At 38.0% G+C, this 22590-nt stretch overlaps 1 protein-coding gene across 1 annotated transcript in view; it reads left to right on the top strand.

Moving 5' to 3' along the window:
• Nucleotides 1-22590, top strand: part of LOC116301284 (uncharacterized) — a 95495-nt gene that overhangs the window by 49349 nt on the left and 23556 nt on the right. The window contains exons 57-84 of the mRNA XM_089027081.1: nt 199-312; nt 1372-1485; nt 2149-2262; nt 2893-3006; nt 3872-3985; nt 4877-4990; nt 5150-5263; nt 6527-6640; nt 7144-7257; nt 7852-7965; nt 8495-8608; nt 9786-9899; nt 10501-10614; nt 11193-11306; nt 12044-12157; nt 12428-12541; nt 13764-13877; nt 14356-14472; nt 15160-15273; nt 15829-15942; nt 16312-16425; nt 16939-17052; nt 18118-18231; nt 19035-19148; nt 19808-19921; nt 20250-20363; nt 20750-20863; nt 22181-22294. Of these exons, the coding sequence (XP_088883207.1) occupies nt 199-312; nt 1372-1485; nt 2149-2262; nt 2893-3006; nt 3872-3985; nt 4877-4990; nt 5150-5263; nt 6527-6640; nt 7144-7257; nt 7852-7965; nt 8495-8608; nt 9786-9899; nt 10501-10614; nt 11193-11306; nt 12044-12157; nt 12428-12541; nt 13764-13877; nt 14356-14472; nt 15160-15273; nt 15829-15942; nt 16312-16425; nt 16939-17052; nt 18118-18231; nt 19035-19148; nt 19808-19921; nt 20250-20363; nt 20750-20863; nt 22181-22294 (3195 nt within the window). The remainder of the gene's footprint in view (nt 1-198; nt 313-1371; nt 1486-2148; nt 2263-2892; nt 3007-3871; nt 3986-4876; nt 4991-5149; nt 5264-6526; nt 6641-7143; nt 7258-7851; nt 7966-8494; nt 8609-9785; nt 9900-10500; nt 10615-11192; nt 11307-12043; nt 12158-12427; nt 12542-13763; nt 13878-14355; nt 14473-15159; nt 15274-15828; nt 15943-16311; nt 16426-16938; nt 17053-18117; nt 18232-19034; nt 19149-19807; nt 19922-20249; nt 20364-20749; nt 20864-22180; nt 22295-22590) is intronic.

The following is a 22590-nucleotide window of genomic DNA, read 5'->3' as shown; positions in this document are numbered from 1 at the left end:
CATGATCGCATCGATGATCGTATCATGATCGTGCCTTGTATCGTAATCGTCTCGTTATCTAATCGTGATCGTGACGTGATTCTGTGAACACATCGTGATTGTCTCGTGATTGTCTCGTGATTGTCTCGTGATTGTCTCGTGATTGGGTCGTCGGGATTTGGGTCTTTATCTTGTAGTAATCAATTTTTTTCTCGTCAGACATCAATGACTGCGAGCCCAACCCGTGCAAGAATGGCGCCCAATGCAAGGATCTTGTCAACAAATTTGAATGTCGTTGCGCACCTGGGTACGAAGGAGATCTCTGCGAAACAAGTAAGGGAAAAAACTTTCTCTTGCTAAAAACCCTAGTAAAAATCCTAGTTTTTCTGACACGAGTGAAAAACGTCTGCGCATGCTCTGAATCCGTATGCAATTACTCAAAACATATGTAAATTTGACTTTCAAACATGCCTGATAAATTGGACTACACAAAATGCCAAAACTTAGTGTCCATGCTTGAAACTTAAGGCTAATTCTGTCATATCGTGTTTGTCAATACAGTGTCTTTGTCTGACAAAAGTATATTCTCGAATTGTTTTGTATACTTGGAGAAAACAAAAATTTATTTTCTCATTCAAACTCTTCAAAATTCTTAGAAAACGTGCTGAAATGCACGCATGCGCAAACGTTTTTCTCTAGTGTCAGTTTTTTTACCAACGAATTTGTAACGAAAGTAAATACAGTTTGTGTGCAATGCTGATATACCGCCTCTCACCACCTCTCTCATGGGTTCCGATAAAAAAATCACTTAAACCACTTTTATTTAAGTGTCTAGTCGTTCTAGCGCTTGCGCACTAATTGGGGACACTTTTCACTCACACACACTACCACTACATTTAATATTCCATGCACACAACGCTCAACTCAAATGTTGATTTTTACGGAGGGAGGAAACCGGAGAACCCCTCAGAAAAACCCTTGTGGCCAGGGAGAGAACAACACATCAAACAAACTCAATTCACATGTGGCGACCGCAGGGCTCGAACCAGCGGACTCACAGCGGTGAAAGACGACGCGTTAGCCGCGAACGCCACCCATCTTACCCATCTCTGGAATTACCATCATATATGCGTAGAGAGGTATTGTTTTTCTCCTGTGTTTCAAGGGGTTAGATCCAGGTTCTCAAATCCTGTTCTCAAGATAAAAATGCTTTAAAATCCAGTTTCATAAAGGGAAAAGATAAATAGATTTGTTTGTCACTAAGCATTACCCTCGAAAAAAAAGGGACGCCATTTCTTTTTTCTTTTTATGTCATCCAACATGGCGGCTATGCCGATTATTTATCCTTATCAATAAACGGTGTTAATTGCATATATTCTTATTCATATTCAGACCATGATGACTGCTCTCCAAATAACTGTGAAAATAGCGCGACGTGTACAGACTTGATCAATGATTACAACTGCGCATGCGCGAGCGGATGGACAGGAAAGAACTGCGACCAGAGTAAGTAAACCACTGTAACCATTAATTCAGAACAATTACTAAGATACCCTGTCTAGTTGACGTCACATGACGGGCAGTGTTTGCTTGTCACTGTAGGCTGGTAATAAGATTCATGAGATTCATTCAGCTGATTGATACCTTGCAATAGAATACTCTCTGGTTGATAGCACATGACGAGCAATGTTTGCCTGTCATTGTAGGCTGGTAATGAGATTCATGAGATTCATTCAGCTGATAGATACCAAGCAGTAGAATACTCTCTGGTTGATAGCACATGACGGGCAGTGTTTACCTGTCATTGTAGGCTGGTAATGAGATTCATGAGATACATTCAGCTGATTGATGCCAAGCAATAGAATACTCTCTGGTTGATAGCACATGACGGGCAGTGTTTGCCTGTCATTGTAGGCTGGTAATGAGATTCATGAGATTCATTCAGCTGATTGATACCAAGCAATAGAATACTCTCTGGTTGATAGCACATGACGGGCAGTGTTTGCCTGTCATTGTAGACTGGTAATGAGATTCATGAGATTCATTCAGCTGATTGATACCAAGCAATAGATACTCTCTTGTTGATAGCAAGAGTTTTTCATTATTTTTTCATTATTTTAAAACATTTTGTACTTCAATTTAACTCGCTGTGTTTTGCTTGGATTTCAGACATCGATGACTGTGAGTCATTCCCTTGCCAACATGGAGGCTTATGCACAGATCTTGTCCATGACTATTCCTGCGCATGTGCAGCTGGGTGGAGCGGAAAGTCCTGTGAAACAAGTAATGATGCAACTGCTTTTCTTCCTATTCACCATTTTCATAGTCAGTATCGTCACGCAACGCTCCTTTTCCAGTAGAAGGTTGGGAGGGAGCGTTGCATGACGGCACTAAGAACGATTGCGGGAGCGTCTATTATTTTCATATTCACCATAATACATTGCGGTTTTTTGAGGTAACGCATCTAGTTGATGCATCTCGTTAAAGATGTATTAGTAACGCCCGGAAACAAAAAGAAAGAATTTTGAAGAAGTCTTTGAAGTAATTTTTGAGCACTTTTTTCATGGCTCAATACATTTTCAGTAACACCAAACTTCTTAATGTAAAGAATCCACAATTTCGCTCTGAAATGTGGCTAACTTTGAGTAAGTGAGTCTGTTATCAGGGAACACAGCGGTATTTTACTGCGCATAAATTGTACGCATGGGCAAAAGATTTATCACATGTTTGATAACAAGTCTAGTTTGGGTACCTGAGTTAAATTTGTTCCTCGGACGCTGGAATACCGTGAGAGAGGACTGGGGAGAATAAGGAGAGAACATGTACCCAGTCCCCACGGAGACTGGAAAAGGCTACACGTTATTCTTCAATAGAAGAAGAGTATTCCACTCCAACTTATTTTGTATTTTTCAGATATCAATGACTGCAAACCTAACCCATGTGAAAATGGAGCACGGTGCGAGGATCTTGTCAACTCTTATGACTGTGTCTGTCAAGCAGGATGGACTGGTGAAAAATGTGAAATAAGTAAGAGAAAACATGGCATTACCTTGAGTATTATTTCTTTCTTCATCAGTAATGTTTTCCCATCTCAGACTACATGTCATTCCCTTGAGTATTATTTCTTTCTTCATCAGTAATGTTTTCCCATCTCAGACTACGTGTCATTCCCTTGAGTATTATTTCTTTCTTCATCAGTAATGTTTTCCCATCTCAGACTACATGTCATTCCCTTGAGTATTATTTCTTTCTTCATCAGTAATGTTTTCCCATCCCAGACCACATGTCATTCCCTTGAGTATTATTTCTTTCTTCATCAGTAATGTTTTCCCATCCCAGACCACATGTCATTTCCTTGAGTATCATTTCTTTCTTCATCAGTAATGTTTTCCCATCCCAGACCACATGTCATTTCCTAGAGTATTATTTCTTTCTTCATCAGTAATGTTACTTATCTCACACCACATGTCATTCCCTTGAGTATTATTTCTTTCTTCATCAGTAATGTTTTCCCATCTGAGACCACATGTCATTCCCTTGAGTATTATTTCTTTCTTCATCAGTAATGTTTTCCCATCCCAGACCACATGTCATTTCCTTGAGTATTATTTCTTTGTTCATCAGTAATGTTTCCCATCCCAGACCACATGTCATTCCCTTGAGTATTATTTCTTTCTTCATCAGTAAGTTTTTTCCATCCCAGACCACATGTCATTCCCTTGAGTATTATTTCTTTCATCATAAATGTTTTTCCATCTCGGATCCATGTCATTTCATTTAAAACTATTATGCTTTAAACGCAATGAAAAAATGTGGAATACGATTACATCAGGTTTAAGAGTAAAAATCATTAAAATATTGTATACTAATAATCAAATCGATTTTTTGTTAGACATCAATGACTGCGAGCCCAACCCGTGCAAGAATGGCGCCCAGTGCAAGGATCTTGTCAACAAATTTGAATGTCGTTGCGCACCTGGGTACGAAGGAGATCTCTGCGAAACAAGTAAGTAAAAATAAATCAAGTAAATCTATATTTAATTGTTTTATTACAATTCAATTTTAAAACTTTGATATCAGAGTATTATTTTTTCTCTATCAGTAATGGTTCCCTATCTCAGATCACATGCCATTCCCTTGAGTATTATCTCTTTCTATCTTTGTTCATCAGTAATGGTTTCCCATCTCAGACAAAATGTCATTCCCTTAAGTATTATTTCTTTCATCATCAGTAATTTTTGCCATCTGAGACCACATGTCATTCCCTTGAATATTATTTTTTCTTCATTGGTAATGTTTTCCCATCTCAGACCACATGTCATTCCCTTGAGTATTATTTCTTTCTTCATCAGTCATGTTTTCCCATCTCAGACCACATGTCATTCCCTTGAGTATTATTTCTTTTTTCATCAGTAATGTTTTCCCATCTCAGACCACATGTCATTCACTTGAGTATTATTTCTTTCATCAGTAATGTTTTCCATCTCAGACCACATGTCATTCCCTTGAGTATTATTTCTTTCTTCATCAGTAATGTTTTCCCATCTCAGACCACATGTCATTCCCTTGAGTATTATTTCTTTTTTCATCAGTAATGTTTTCCCATCTCAGACCACATGTCATTCACTTGAGTATTATTTCTTTCATCAGTAATGTTTTCCATCTCAGACCACATGTCATTCCCTTGAGTATTATTTCTTTCTTCATTGGTAATGTGTTCCATCTCAGACCACATGTCATTCCCTTGAGTATTATTTCTTTCTTCATTGGTAATGTGTTCCATCTCAGATCACATGTCATTCCCTTGAGTATTATTTCTTTGTTTACAAGAAACACAACTAACTGAACTTCCATTATTCAGTGGATTCAGTAATACCTAAACTTGTTCCATTTTCAGACCACAATGATTGCTCTCCAAATAACTGCGCCAATGACGCGACCTGCCGAGATTTGGTCAACGATTATCAGTGCAGTTGTCGAAGTGGATGGACGGGAAAGAACTGCGACCAAAGTAATTATCTGTCTTATTTACTCATTTATTCGTAGTGAGTGAAAGGTGAACTATTTAGTAAAAGTTTACTTCGATTCTCCCAGCCTTCGTCACTCCCAAAAGAAAAACGAAGCTTACCTAAAATGTCTTATTTTATTTCAATTTCAATTTTGTTTATAGATATCGATGATTGTGCACCCAATCCTTGTCTTAATGGAGGAACATGCACAGATCTTGTGAATAGCTTCTCATGTCAATGTAAAGCTGGTTACAATGGAAATAACTGCGAGACAAGTATGGACACTAGACGACTTTTTAATATCTTATTGATTGGAAACATGATAGAAATTAGTTACTAACTTGTATACACTTATTTCAATAAAGTTAGTCACCGGAAAAGCTATAAAGCTGAGGCCGACAAGGATTGTGGGTAGATTCATTTTACATGTTTTAACCGCTTGATAACTGTTCATGGACTTGCGAATCTTTTACCGGTTACAGTCTTACCTCTTCTGAGCATCATCGAGCTGCAGTTTGTATTAAAAAAGCTTTTTTGATATAAAAAGTTTCCCATGATGCTCAGTGATCTCAGCTTTCTAGGTTTTTGGTGACTAACTTTATTGAAATAAGTGTATATCTGTTTATCTGTATAGAGTGCAAACAATATAACAGTGAAAGTTTAGTAATACTAAATAGCACAATTTCATGCAAATTCCATTGTTTTCTATTGTTTAATTAGCACTATTTTGTACTATTTAGTAATTAGAGTACAAACACTAAAAGTGTGCAACACTTTGCACTATTTATTAGTAAATAGTGCTAATTAAACAATAGACAACAATAGGATTAGCATAATTTATCAGTATTTAGTGGTATTTATGTTACACACTTATAGTGTTTGTACTCTAGTGTTTCACGGTTTAAATGTTTGCACTCTATCAAAAGATCTTTACTGAAATTATTATTTTGAAGAATAGGATTTGATTGTGCTATTTGTGTGTATCATGCCATGCTCGTCCTCATCCAATAATTGTTAATAATACTGATGATAATGATAATGGAAACGTTATTTCCTAATAAAAATAGAAATAATAATATTTATAATAATAATAATAATATTTATAGTAATGAGAATAATAATAATAATGATAAAATAATAATAAATTAATAATAATAATAATAATAAATTAGTAATAAATTATTAATAAGAATAATAGAAATATAATGATTATATTGATATTAATAATAATAATGTAATGATATTACTATAATAATATTAATTATAATAATAGTAATGATAATATTAATAATAATAATAATTCATGATTTGATAATGTTATTATTAATTATTATTCAATAAAAATAAATATCATAAGAATGTAGTAGTAACAAATTATGCGTTCGGTGTGAGTGATCTAAATATTATAATAATGATTGATGAAAATTATAAGGGATAATAATAATAATAATAATAATAATAATAGTAGTAATAATAATAATAATAATGTTCGTTTTATTTATTGTTTGTTCTAATTAATTCATTCTCGTTCCCTGTAGACATCAATGACTGCGCGTCTTCACCATGTGCTAATGGTGCTCGTTGTGAGGATCTTGTCAACAACTTCAACTGTGTCTGCCAACCTGGATGGGAAGGAAATAAATGTGAAATAAGTGAGTAAGAATAAATACCTAAATATAACCACGTGACAATTGTGGACCAATAGTGTACCCGAATGGTATCACGTGAAATATTTGAGCCAATAGCAGGCAAGAATAATATCATGTAATACAATGCAGCCAATAGAATGCATGAGAAAAAAGACATGAACTATTCTAGCCAATGGTTTGAATGCGTTATATCACATGACACATTACGACCAATAGAATGTCGGAGAAATAATACAATTTCTTTTAGCCAATGATATAATTGAAAAAGGATATTACATGAACTATTTGAACCAATGATATGAATGAATAATATCACGTGAGCTGTTTTTAGCCAATGGCATAGCTGAATGATATAACGTCAATTATTTAATCATATCACGTGACTTATTCGAGCCAATGACAGGACTCAATAATATCATATGAACTAATATTCATATCACATGACCTGTTTAAGCCAATTACGTGACTCAATGATATCACGTGATATGAATCAATTATTCTTTCAGATCATAATGACTGCAGCCCGAATCCATGTAAGAATGATGCCAAATGCACAGATGAGGTCAATGATTACACTTGCACATGTGAAGCGGGATGGTCAGGAAAGAACTGTGATAACAGTAAGTTGACTCACTCTCACCTCTGAGGGCTCGGCATTACATGTGAAGAGTTTGTTGGGTCTCTCCCTTGATTCGAGGGTTCAATCTGTGAGTTAGCCATGCCCTGACTTAGATCAGCCCAGAGGTTGTTTCAGGGTTCAATCTGTGAGTTAGCCATACCCTGACTTAGTTCATCCAAGAGGTTATTTCAGGGTTTGATCTGTGAGTTAGTCGTGCCCTGACTTAGAGCAGCCCAGAGGTTGTTTCAGGGTTTGATCTGTGAGTTAGCCATGCCCTGACTTAGATCAGCCCAGTGGTTGTTTAAGAGTTCAATCTGTGAGATAGCCATGCCATGACTTAGATCAGCCCAGAGGTTGTTTCAGGGTTCTATCTGTGAGTTAACTATGACCTGACTTAGATCAGCCCAGAGGTAGTTTCAGGGTTCAATCTGTGAGTTAACCATGCCCTGACTTAGATCAGCCCAGGGGTTGTTTCAGGGTTCAATCTGTGAGTTAGCCATGCCCTGACTTAGATCAGCCCAGAGGTTGTTTCAGGGTTCAATCTGTGAGTTAGCCATGCCCTGACTAAGCCATGCTTATTGTATTCTGTTCATAGATAATGATGAATGTCAATCCAACCCGTGCAAGAACAACGCGGCTTGCAAAGATTTGGTGAATGACTTCCAGTGTCAATGCCAAGCAGGATGGACAGGAAAACAGTGTGGCACTAGTAAGTACAATGTGAAGTATCATGATGAAGATGGTGGTGATAGTGTTGATGAAGATGGTGATAATGGTGATGATGATGATGATGATGGTGATGATGGTGATGGTGACGATGCTGCTGATGATGATGATAATGATGATGCTGATGATGATGGTGATGATGGTGATGATGATGGTGATGATGATGATGATGGTGATGGTGGTGGCGTTGATGATGACGATGATGATGATGGTGATGATGATAATGATGATGCTGATGATGATGCTGATGATGATGATGATGATGGTGATGATGGTGATGATGATGGTGATGATGATGATGTTGATGGTGGTGGCGATGATGATGATGATGATGACGATGATGGTGATGATGGTGATGATGATAATGATGTTGATAGTGATAGGGTTGATGGTAATAATATTGATAACAATATTGGTTGCGTTGTTGTTGTTGTTGTTGTTGTTGTTGTTATTGCTGTTGATGAAGATGACGATGATGATAATCACGACACTAATAACGATATCTTTAACAGACATCGACGAGTGTGCTTCTAAACCATGCCAGAACAACGGTCAATGTATCGATGGAGTCAATCAATTCTCGTGTAACTGTGCTCCAGGCTATGCAGGACCAACCTGCAGCGAAGGTATAGAATATTATTCATTAGATATTGCAAGACTCTTAACTGCTAGAGTGCAAACCATATATTCATGAAATACCACAAAAACTAAATACCACTTATCACATATATTTCTTTTATTTTCTATTGTTTCATTGGTGCTATTTTGTACTTATTTGTTAGTACTATTGAAGAAATAGAAAACGCGCGCGCGTGCTGTGTGCTGTCATAAAGCACGCGGGGGTTGGCAGAACACGAGAGAAGTATTTGGAGAAGCACGACGCGTAGCGGAGTGCTTCTGGACACTTCTCGAGTGTTCTGCCAATCCCCAAGTGCTTTATGACTGCACACAGCACAGCAAGCACGTTTTTTTATTTCTTTTATAAAATACAAGTTTCAATAATAGATAGGAATGACGCAACGGAAAGTGCGCGCGCGTGCAATGTGCTCTCATAAAGCACGCGCTCCAAACCAATCAGAACGCGACATTCATAACAGTTATTTTATAATTCACACGGGTTTGCACTCTAATTGTACTCAAACAATATTACATCTACACCACAGGGAGCCCAGTTCAAAAACGAGACCGCTAGTGATTATTCATATAATCAGTCTGCTATTGTTGAGCATAATAATCAGCTAGGGTTGAATAAACCTTGACATGTATTGATGGGTTGCAAGGATTCCCAAAAGAGTCAAAAGACAAAAGCATGGCGGCCATTGTGGTGCCGGATGGATGCTAATGAGAAATCTTTTGTTAAATGGCACCAACATGGCCGCGATGACGTAACGTGCAATCGAAGAATTAGATGTTAGAAAATGGTTTTGAAGAACGCCTTAATAATTGTCTGATACTTTTTTTAAGAAAAACTTTGTCAACATAAAGTAAATGCACGTGTGTTATTAATATAGATTTTATGGAAACATTAACAAAATTTAACGCTAACTTTTCGCATAGTTGGTCGTTACAGCCTTAGTATTCATGCGTACAGACAAGAAATAGCACATTCTTTGTTTTACCGCTCAGCCAATCAGATCAATAGAAATTCAAGTGTTTTCTAGAGCCTGTGATTTCCATTGAAATGAGTAACACATTCTCGCACTCAGAGCCTGAACGTCAAGTTCGGTATTTTCTTAACTGGGCTCCCTGTCTCATATATATATAATTTGATTACCTCTATACTAATGTTCAATTTTTCTTAAGATATCAACGAGTGTGCTCCTGGACCATGTAAGAACGGAGCAACATGCACAGACCAGGTCAATGCCTATTCCTGCGCATGCGCACCTGGATATTCCGGAAGCAATTGTGATATAGGTAAATAGTCATTAGCAATTATCTTGGAGGTAGGAGTCAATAATTAGTAGTTATAAAATCCACAGGTTTATATAGGACTTCTTTGCATTTAGTAAGTCTCTCGTCTTTCCCTTCCCTCCCCTCCCCTCCCCTCCCTCAAAAAACGCTCACACTAAAAAATACCCTCTCTCCTCCCCTCCCCTCAAAAAATAACGCTCACACTAAAAAAATACCCTCTCACCCTCCCCTCCCCTCAAAAAATAACGCTCACACTAGAAAATATTCTCTCCACTCCCCTCCCCTCAAAAAAATTAACGCTCACACTAAAAAATACCCCCTCCCCTCCCCTCAAAAACATTTACGCTCACACTAAAAAATACCCTCTCCCCTCCCCTCCCCTCAAACAATAACGCTCACACTAAAAAATATCCTCTCCCCTTCCCTCCCCTCAAAAAAATTAACGCTCACACCAAAAAACACTCCCTCCCCTCCCCTCAAAAAAATTAACGCTCACACTAAAAAATACCCCTCCCCTCCCATCCCCCCTCAAAAAAGATTATATTTTCATTCAAGTGTATTTTTCATGGTATTCTTAATGATTCTCTTTTTTTTTTTTTTCCAGACATCAACGAGTGTGCGTCAGACCCTTGTAAGAATGGTGCAAAATGTAAAGATCAGGTGAACGGATATTCTTGCTCATGCGAACCAGGATACACTGGCCCAGACTGCTCCATAGGTAAATTATCTTTTAACTAAAGGACACACGGTGCAACATTACTTGCGATATGATATTGCTTGCAATTTTGCTGAAGCTGGATCGTTTTCTACTTCAGCAACATTGCGTGAAACCTAGTAGGTATCAACCATTAATATGTAAATAGCTATATTACTCATCCTTAAAAATTAAGACAGTTGCTATTTTATTATATAGACATGAGTGTTTTACCGGGAAATACGCCACTCGTATTTTTCGTACAAACTACATCCGGGACCTGAGTAACATATTTCCCATATCTTCACTAGTGAGGATATCGATGACGTCACTTGCGATGTTTTCCCGCTCACTTGAGGAGCGTTGTAATAATAGTTTTTCTTTGTGGATTTGTCTATATGATATGAAGTTTATCTTCGAGTGGTGAAAAATATTTCACTCGTTCGCTGCGTTCACTCGATCGTGTGAATATTTCCACCACTCGAAGATAAACTTCATATCTTCGCGCCACCGTGTAATATCCTATATATATGTGCATGTAAAAAAATCAGAAAACAAAACAAAAACAATATTGATTTTAATGATGTTGACTCATGTATCAGACATCAACGAGTGTGAACCAACTCCTTGTAAGAACGGCGCTTCCTGCACAGACAAAGTCAATGGCTACTCATGCGCATGCGCACCGGGATACACTGGACCTGATTGTGCAATAGGTAAGTCAATGAACAGTTAGTTTGTTTGTTTAAACATTACGTCAAAAATGTATTTTGGTGCTTTATAATTTTAGATTTTGTCGCGGCAAAAAATGGAATTGCACGCGTGGAATTTTGAAAGCGTAGCAAAGAAAGAATTATATATCGCTCCACACGCAATACTTCTGCATTCACTATTTATTTACAACATACAACACTGAGCTCACGCATTGATTTTATCTTTTACAACAACCACTCCCCATACGGGGCTCTTCCGTGAGGTTCCCTCCACACGCACTATTACTACATTCTATATTTACAACATACAACACTCAACCTTCGTGTTGATTTTTATGGAGGGAGGTAAACCAGAGAACCTGGAGAAAAACCCTCGTGGCAAGGGAGAGAACAACACATCAAACAAACTCAACTCACATATTGTTTTCTTACGGAGGGAGGAAAACCAAAGAACCTGGAGAAAACCCTCGTGGCAAGGGAGAGAACAACACTTCAATCAAACTCGACTCACATGTTGATTTTTATGGAGGGAGGAAAACCAAAGAACCTGGAGAAAAACCAAGGAAGAGAACAACAACACGTCAAAACAACTTCAACTCACATACGCTTCCTTTGCGCGTTTCCTTTTCGAGTGCTGTCAATTCCAGCGAAGAGTGGAGTGAGAGACATTCGCATGGGGCATATGCCGATAGGTTAATGATAGATTAATGATTTATATTCTTGATGTGGCATATCTGCAGATATCAATGAATGTGATTCAAATCCTTGTCAGCATGGTGGAGCTTGCACGGATAAGGTCAATGGTTACTCGTGCACGTGCGTGCCAGGATGGATTGGAGACAATTGTCAGACTGGTGGGTATTATAAGAGGTGTTCAATGCTCATACTGGGTCTGTGAGCCAGCATATTCCCAGAATAGGAGCACATTACTAGGAGCATCGATCTCCCATACTGGGTCTCTGAGCCAGTATATTCCCAGATCAGGAGCCCATTACTAGAAGCACCATCTCCCATACTGGGTCTGTGAGCCAGCATATTCCCAGATAAGGAGCCCATTACTAGGAGCATCGATCTATGTAATAATATGTATTTTAATTGATGCATCAAATGAATTCTCTTTACAGATAATGATGAATGTAATCCTAACCCTTGTAAGAACAGTCTTTCCTGTGAAGACAAGGTCAATGGCTTTTCATGCAAATGCCTACCTGGTTACACTGGGAAAACCTGCGAGGAAAGTAAGTAAAGACAGTCAATCAACGGTTTACAATACAATACAATATGTTTATTTAGTGCCGTAATATAAATAAATAAAAGTACAATGTACATTTTGAATGATTCTTGTGATAAATACATATATATATAATCATTATTACATTGTACATTTAGTTTGTTCCTTATTTGAAAGCACAGGCTAATTGTAACAACCAGTACGGCTGAACTACACAATTAGCTAGTTTAACTATGTACAAAATTCAGATCAGGAGTAATAATATATAAATATATATGCAGGAAAAAAATGCGTGTGAAAATTATAATCTAAATGGAAAAAACTATATGCACACACAAAAATGGCTAATAGAGAAATAGAGAGAAAAACAAGAAAGGCACAAAAAGAGCTAGATGGAAGTTGAAAAATATCAAAAATTTATAAATATTGATGAGATATTGCCTATTGTCTAATGTAAGATTCTAAAATATTTGAAAATAATAATAATATAAATAAAAAAATTTCTTGCGAAAAAAAAGGAGTGGATAAGATTGACTGAATCGAAGTTAAGACTCGACGATATAATAAAAGTGTTCGAGTAGTTTTCACATTAGGAACATCAAAGGTTCTTGTACGTCTTAAGTAACGATGCCGTTTAGAACGATAGCGAGAACAATAGGCCCGCGGCATGGGCAGCCGTTTACGATTTGGATTACGGCAGTGTTAATTAAATTATATTTTTCAATCTTATTGGCTTAAATTCGAAAAGCGCCAAATTCAAACTTATTTTCGTTCTTGTTCTTATACAAGTCCGGTATAGTTGCCGTAAATTGGCGAGCAGACTTGTTGAACAACGATTGATAACATAGGCGAATTTGGAATAAATTTTATGTGGGGAACATCACAAAATAGATTTCGAATGTTCCCCAAATATCATTGGTCTAAAAAAATTCGGACAATAGTTCCGATGTATCTTTGGTAAATGGAATGACAATTCGGTACTATTTCGGCGTTTTTCCGTAAAAAATACTATGACTATTTTTTTCGGCCAATCAGAGAGCTTGGATATAATTATTTAAGCCAATTATAGAAATCTTCACTGCGCATGCCTTGCCCTTGGGTGCTATCGTTCTAAACGGCATCGTTACTTAAAGTGTATCTGGTGGCTTGATGTAATGGTGGGAGTAAATAACGCTGTCTGTGGTTCTTATCATTAAGAATGTCATTTAAATGTCATTTTGTTCCTTCAGATATCAATGAGTGTGCCCCTGAACCGTGTAAGAACGGTGCCACGTGTAGCGATGGGGTCAATGATTACACCTGTACATGTGTATCAGGCTGGACGGGCAAGAACTGTGAAACTAGTAAGTCAAGAACTGAATTCATGTTATAATCCCTTTTCTTATTCCGTAAATACCGCTGTGTTTTAAAAGTGAAGACTCATTTCCGCAGGCTTAGCCTTGCTTGAGAGTAAATCATTTACAAAAGTCAATTATAATGCAAAGAATGTGCAGCTTGAACAATACCAATGTTTTGAAATCCCATGGACTTTTAATGGTATCTGTGAATAGCTGACTTATAAACGAAGCTAAGCCTGTGCAAATGGGTATGTGGTCTTCAAAGATAGCGGTATGCATTGAATGTGAAACTGGTGTATTAGAGACCTTTAGCATCAGGTTCGTTCGTTCGTTCGTTCGTAGCATCAGGTTCGTTCGTTCGTTCGTTCGTCCGTCCGTCCGTCCGTCCGTCCGTCCGTCCGTCCGTCCGTCCGTCCGTCCTTGCGTGCGTGCGTTCGTTCGATCGTTCGTTCGGTCTAAATGATTCCCTTTCTTTTCCGAACAGATATTGACGATTGTGCTTCAATGCCTTGTCAAAACGGTGGAACCTGTTGCTGTGACCAAGTAAATGACTTCACTTGTACATGTAAACCTGGATACACAGGCAAATTGTGTGAAACAGGTAAGTGTATTGTTCATCGTTAGTTTATTCATTGAATCATTATAGGACATTTGCATGATGGCATCATTTGGCTCCCACTACCAAGATGCTTCGCAAAATTTCTTTCTTATTTAAATTTGGTTTTCCTCATGAGAATAGTAAGACAATTTGTGCTAATTGAATGAACAAAAGAAAGTGTGCAAGGGAGTCTGGTAGTAGAGGTCAATGACTCCATCGTGCAAACCTCCTATTATAGACCTCTTGCGTTGAATTCTTAGAGGAATTGTTCTGGGAGACAAAATAGGCCGTCTTTTCTTATGTAAAAAAATCCATTGTTTGTCCCCCAATACAATAGGCCCAGTAGCTCAGTAATCACGTGCTGATTAATTCACTGAGAGCAAATGAATGATAATCTCGATTCCCATGGGTGAAATTTACTGGTGAGCAAACACACTTTCTACAACCTGTTTCGAGAGATTGTAATAAAACTGCATTTCGTAACATACTGGATACACATGTTTTCATTCAGTTCTTTACAAGTAGCTAAAAAGAATCACCAATTAAAAATATAAACAAAAATTTTGCTCTCCAGTACAGACACGTGACCGTTAACTGCAAAGGGCCTAATTCTCTCGGGTCTATAGACCATTCATTCATTCATTCTTTTACTAATTCACTCATTCTATGTTTCTTGACATATTTTCCTAGACATCGACGAATGTGCCTCAAACCCGTGTGAAAATGGCGCCACTTGCACTGATGGTGAAAATAGTTACACGTGCGCATGCGTAGCAGGATACCGTGGAACCAACTGCCAAATAAGTGAGTGAACAACGCAATTGTACGCGCGCATTTGTCGTCGCGACAAGTAAGATTAGATCGTGAACGTCGAAAAAATACCCTTCACGATTTCATGCGTTGACACCAGTATGATCCATTTTTTGTCGTGACAGCAACCACGCACGTATTATTGAAAAGCACTGTAGTATTGGTTAAAGGTTTTTGCAGTGAAGGGCCATTAGAATTTTAGCGTATTCTATCATAGTTGATGGAGTGGGATGGTTTGGAAACTCCATAGAACAAAGCTATTGTTTTGCATTTGATGTTGAATCCTACCATCACGTTTTACTGACGGTGCACAGTGAACCAAAGCAAGTATGGCTGAAAATACTTGTGATTTACTACTCCCCCGAGCTCAACGAAATCCAGTTTTGTACCTGTAAAGCCTGTTTTCCGTCAAGCAAATTTCGTTTACTAATCTAAGTATCTGGATTTATTAAACCGGACTTCCATCTATCTATACGATACCTGATGTCACAGGAAGCCCGCGAAAGATAAACACTTAGACTATATCTAATGATAAGTTTGTTTTCCCAGACAACGATGAATGCCTCCCAGGTATTTGTCAGAATGGAGGATCCTGTGAAGACCTTGTCAATGACTTCCGGTGCTCATGCAAACCGGGATGGACTGGAAAACAGTGTCAGAACAGTAAGTAAACCACGTGATTGGAGAGATCACGTGACAGGTTACCAAGTATATCAACCGGTGAGACAGACAAACAAACATCGTAACAGAAGAAAGAAGTACTATTTAACCACGTGATTGGCGGTCTGTGGTGTTGCGTAGAAAAGGTGGGGTGGGAGAAAGGCGAGGTTTTCCCGCTCTCTACTGTACAACACCGCAGACCGCAGTGCAACGCAGGCTATCATGACGTAAGCAAGTAATCACATGACTAGATAGTAGACTATAAATGTTACCAATGGCAGCATCAGTAGGACAGACAGAGAGACAGACAGAGAGACAGACAGAAGCTTAAACAAACGCAGTTTTGACTCGTATTTTTTTGGCTTGAACCAGACATCGATGAGTGTTCATCGCTTCCATGTAACAATGGCGGCTCATGCACCGATGGTGAGAATGGTTACACATGCTCGTGTAAGGCAGGATGGACTGGAGCTAACTGTGAAGCAGGTACGTGGGGGGTGGGGGTGGGGTTTCAGATTTCTAGGGTAGGGTGGGGATAGTTGTGTAACAAACCTTACGTACATCCGTGGAGCAATTTTTATATTGTGAGGGGTGGGGTGAGGCAAGTTTTGTACCAAATGAGGAAGTTGTGTAACAAACCTAACGTACATCCATGGAACAATTTTTATATTGTTAGGGGTGGGGTGAGGCAAGTTTTGTACCAAATGAGGAAGTTGTGTAACAAACCTTACGTACATCCATGGAACAATTTTTATATTGTTAGGGGTGGGGTGAGGCAAGTTTTGTACCAAATGAGGAAGTTGTGTAACAAACCTTACGTACATCCATGGAACAATTTTTATATTGTTAGGGGTGGGGTGAGGCAAGTTTGTACCTAATGAGGAAGTTGTGTAACAAACCTAACGTACATCCATGGAGCAATTTTTATATTGTTAGGGGTGGGGTGAGGCAAGTTTTGTACCAAATGACACCTATTAACTATTTATTTCATTTCTTTAGATGTCGATGAGTGTCAATCAAATCCTTGTGAAAATGGCGGCAAATGCAACAATCTTCAAAACGACTATTCTTGCACATGCGCAGGGGGATACACCGGAAAGAACTGCCAAACGGGTAAGTATACATTCCTGGTCGACAGACACACGTCTGCGCATGCTCTGAAACCCTATGTAAATTAGTCAAAACGTCTTCATGTTGTTGTAAAAGTATGTAAATTTGACTTCAAACATGCCTGATAAATTGGACTTCACACAATGCCAAAACTTAGTGTCCATGCTTGAAACTTAAGTCTAATTTTTTTGATATTGTCTTCATTAATACAGTATCTTGGTCTGACAAAAGTATAAAGTATGATGACTGATTTTACATTTATGGATCAATAACAGATTTATTCAATAAACAGATATTTTGAATTTGTATTTTTACACAAGTGAATACCGTAAATCCGACGCGCTCATTGGTTACAATTTACATCTTATGCTGCTATATTCGCCTACAAGTGAATATAACTCGCGCACGCTCGTTTGTCAATGTGTGCCGCTTGCAGATATAAATAAAATTTGAAAAATCAAAAAACTCCCTCTCCGTTATTAATTTTATTCTCTTGTGTTAAGGTGACTCCCTACAGTATTTTTCAGACCATAGCTATCATCATCCTGCTTATTGATAGCCTTAATCTAAACCTATGGATTTGATTTTTGGACCAGCTTTAGAACTAAGATGAAAATTTTGAATGATTTTAATTTTAGCTTGATCGACGTTACCTTGACAACGATAGACAAATATCGTCGAAATTTTTTTTTTTTTGTCAAATATTTAAAAACCAAAAACAGCTCTAGACTAGCGGTAAACGAAAAATATTAGAGAGTTTTAGATTTACAGTTCACGGCAAACGTGAAATGTCATTTGACCAGTAAAAAATTCTTTTAAATTACTGAAAAAGAATCGCAAAAAAGTCCAAGTAGTAGAAAAACAAAAGAATATTTGCGCTTGGTGAGAAGGTTTGTAAAAGGTAAAGTAAAATACACGAAAACGATGAAAATGTGCTCACGTTTGCCGTTAGAGAAAAAGTCAATCTAAAACTCTCTACTGTAGCAAGACTCGCGTCTCGGTAGATATTCCACCCGGATTCGCTTCGCCTTCGGGGAATAATTGTTAATTTTTTTTTCGTTTCTCTAGATATCAATGAGTGTGCATCGAATCCGTGTGAGAATGGCGGTACTTGTACCGATGGTGTGAACTCCTACTCGTGCGCATGCGTAGCAGGTTACATTGGAAACAACTGTCAAACAGGTAATTTTCTTGAACACTTGAATTTGAGAAATAAGTGTGCCTTTTTTGTTTTGTTTTGGCGAGTATATATTGATACTTCACTTTCCTCTTATGTTTTCTTTTTCAATGAGCTAGTGAAAATTATAAGTAGTAAACTTAACCAATCATGTCCAACGTTTTGAGTGTTAACTCTTTGTCAGTGTAAAAGTTTGTTTCTTTGCTTGCTTTCTCGAGTTTTGCGTGTCCGATTTTTCATCTCTTTGTTTGTCTGCCTGTTTGTCTGTCTGAAAGTCTGTCTGTCACTCTGTCTGTTTTTCTGATGTCCATTTGCCTGTCTGTCAGTCTGTCTGTCTATCTGTGTCTGTCTATCTGTGTCTGTCTGTCTGTCTGTCTGTCTTTCTATCTGTGTTTGTCTAGTTGTTTGTTTATCTGTCCGTTTGTTTGTTTGACCGTTTGTCTGTCTGTCTGTCTGCCTATGTTTGTCTGTCTGTGTTTGTTTATTTGTTTGTTTGTCTGTCTGTCTGTCTGCCTATGTTTGTCTGTCTGTGTTTGTTTATTTGTTTGTTTGTCTGTCTGTCTGTCTGCCTATGTTTGTCTGTCTGTGTTTGTTTATTTGTTTGTTTGTCTGTCTGGCTGTCTGGCTGTCTGTGTTTTTCTGCTTGTCTTTCTGTGTTTGTTTATTTGTCTGTTTGTCTGTCTGACTGTTTGTCTGTCTGACTGTTTGTCTGTCTGTCTGTCTGTCTATCTGTATTTGCTTGTTTTCTTGTCTGTTATATACGTGTGTTTGACACCTAACACCTATCTTTACACCTCTCTTCCTGCAGACGAGGACAACTGTGCTGGTAATCCATGTCTCAATGGAGGAACGTGCCACGACAAAGTCAATGACTTCTCGTGCAACTGTGCAGCTGGGTACTCAGGAAAAACGTGCGCTTCAGGTTAGCCAAACATTTCCCCAAACTCTGTTAGTTCAATTCTTGGTCAAGTTATACAAGCATGATGCTTTCTGGTCTACCTTGGGTATACAAAACTGTCTAGACCACAGTGCACTTTGTCTTGGTTAAGTAGCTCTGGCGAGATTAGATGTTTGTACTCAAGCTAGACCGGAATGCACCATGGTCTCTACCCTTGTCTTTGGTTTCCCTAGCTCACGCGACATGAGAAATAGATGTTTCTACCCAAGCTAGACCAGAATGCACCATGGTCTCTACCCTTGTCTTTGGTTTCCCTAGCACACGCGACATGAGAAATAGATGCTTGTACCCAAACTAGACCAGAATGCACCATGGTCTCCACCCTTGTCTTTGGTTTCCCTAGTTCAGGCGACATGAGAAATAGATGCTTGTACCCAAACTAGACCAGAATGCACAATGGTCTCCACCCTTGTCTTTGGTTTCCCTAGCTCAGGCGAAATGAGAAATAGATGTTTCTACCCAAACTAGACCAGAATGCATCCTGTTCACTTTCTCAAAAAGACGTTTCATCTCCTCTTCATCGCAACTGTTAACTTTCACCCTTTAAAAAATCTATTCTTATTTTTATTAAGGCTAACTTCTGGTTTCTTTTTTTTTTTTTTTTTTTTACTTTTTCCCTCAAGATAATGATGACTGCGCATCAACACCTTGTAAGAACAATGGCGTGTGTATCGACAAAGTCAACAGCTTCTCGTGCAATTGCGCACCTGGTTGGACTGGCAACACGTGTGGAGATAGTGAGTAACATTTTCTACATTAGTTCATCCACGAGGTTGTTTCAGGGTTCAATCTGTGAGTTAGCCATACCCTGACTTAGATCAGCCCAGAGGTTGTTTCAGGGTTAAATCTGTGAGTTAGCCGTGCCCTGACTTAGATCAGCCCAGAAGTTGTTTCAGGGTTCAATCTGTGAGTTAGCCGTGCCCTGACTTAGATCAGCCCAGAGGTCGAGTTGTGTATCGATCTGTGAGCCATGCGCTGATTAGAACAGATTAGAGGTTGTTTCAGGGTGTAATAACGCGGTTTGATAATTCCATTTATTTGTAATATATTTTTTCTATATTACAGATATTGACGAGTGTGCATCCAAACCGTGTAAGAACAATGGTGTATGTAAAGATCTCGTTAATGGCTACTCTTGCGCATGCGCAGCAGGTTACGAGGGGGACAACTGTGAAACAGGTAAGCAAGAAATATCAAGACCAATAATTAAATAATAATAAATTATATTATTAGCAATAAATAACCATAAATTAATAATCTCGGATACATACCCTTCATTTTGGCTCAATGCGGTCTTAATTCAGACCACATGACCATTCCCTTGAGTATTGTATAAGCAATAGACCCATTCTGCTTGGCTCAATGCGGTCTTATTTCAGACCACATGACCATTCCCTTGAGTATTGTATAAGCAATAGACCCATTCAGCTTGGTTCAATGTTGTCCCATTTCAGATCACATGACCATTCCCTTGAGTATTGTATAGGCAATAGACCTATTCAGCTTGGCTCAATGTTTACCAATAATATGATAATAAAATGGATAATATAATCTTATTATCATAGATCACGATGATTGCTCGCCCAACCCGTGCCAGAACAATGGCCAGTGTACAGACCAGGTCAACGGCTACAAGTGCGCATGCGCACCAGGATGGGAAGGCGACAATTGTCAGACAGGTAACATGGTTATTGTTTTATTTTCTTGTCCTACCACAGGGATTCCAATGTCGATAAAAGTGAAAATAAATTCAGACAAAGTGTTTTTTTCCCCGAGGTCAGAAATATAGAGTCATCCATAACACAAACGAATGAAAAAATAAACCTATAAAATACAGTAGACTTTCTTTTTTTTTTTTTTTTTTTTTTTTTTTTTTTTTTTGTCCCTTTGTTTTTCAATTTAATTCATATTTCCCCATGGTCGTCGTCCAGTCAGTGGCGGATCCAGGGGGGGTTCGAAGGGGTCCACGGACCCCCCTTGAAGGTTTGATCTTTTAGGTAATAGAAATATGTCTTGTATAAATTTTGCTTAAAAGTATCCACAAGGATAATGTTGAACACGAAATGATAGATATTTGCTGTTATAATGTTTAATTTACCTTTAAGTTCCGTTACTAGATAGTAAATTAGGTGATTAGAGCCATTTTTTTGTCAGACATCGACTAAACAAAAGAGAATTATACACAGTTTAAGAAACGGAACTCCCCTTTGAAAAATCCTGGATCCACCACTGCCAGTCGCAAATAGTGTACAAAAGTTTCGGATGTCCCGTCTCTCTACACGCCATTATTACTAACCAACATCGGAGGGACGTAAAAGAACCACTGAAGACGTAAAGCAACCCTGGCAGTGACCATCCTCAGTGCCTACACTTCATACTAACCATCTCTCATGATTGTAAGCGCCTTTGAATATGTACACAGAGAGGGCGCTATATAAATCATAAATTGTTACAATCATTTATAAACGACCACATCAGCAGAGCTGTAATATCAATATCGTGTCTAAATAAATATAATTATTATTATCATCATCATCATCATCATTATTACTATTATTATTAATATTGTTATTACAAAAATATTACAGAATGTGTGGAGTATACAATCTTGACCTCAAATAAAAAACGTAACGCACAAAAGTATGAACACATTTCATGCATTCGCATACTTCTATAAACACGCTTCCGTACGCGGAGAAACCAATACCATTTCGATGCGAAGCAGTATGCACAGTCAATTTATTCTCGACTTCACTTTCACGTTTTACTAACATTGTTCTTTCAAATTGCAGCTGCATAAGTTGCTTCATATACTGCGAGGATCAGCTCAATTTGATACATTACAACCGCAGTACAAATATATTTCATATATAATCTCGTACACATATATATTGGTCACCCTGTGTATGACTCTTGCACCTAACTCTTTAATAGACTTTTCAAAGTCGATTATTAATGTATAGTGTTATACTAAAGATCATCCTGTTTGTTGTTAGATCATAATGACTGTAATCCTGATCCGTGTAAGAATGGTGCACCTTGTATTGATAAACTCAACGATTACTACTGCGACTGCAAACCAGGGTTTGAAGGAAAGGATTGCGAGACAAGTAAGATATGACGCTGAATATAGATTTATTTTATGTCACAATCATCATTATTATTATCATTATTATCATCACCATCACCATATATCATCATCATCATCATTATCATCATTATTACGTTATCACAACATTACCAACATCAACACCATCATCATCGTCATCGTCATCATCACCATAATCATCATCATCGTCATCACTGACATCATCATTATCGTCACCATTAACATCACCGTCATCGTCATCATTAACATCACCACCATCGTCATCATCACCATCATCTTCATCATTAACATCACCAT

The sequence above is a fragment of the Actinia tenebrosa genome, unplaced genomic scaffold, assembly GCF_029948245.1.
Source record: "Actinia tenebrosa isolate PJP-AT-01 unplaced genomic scaffold, QUT_ActTen_1.0 PGA_scaffold10__47_contigs__length_13832649, whole genome shotgun sequence".
NCBI lineage: Eukaryota > Metazoa > Cnidaria > Anthozoa > Actiniaria > Actiniidae > Actinia > Actinia tenebrosa.
The sequence above is the reverse complement of the archived record's forward strand: the minus strand, read 5'-3'. Positions and strand labels throughout refer to the sequence as shown.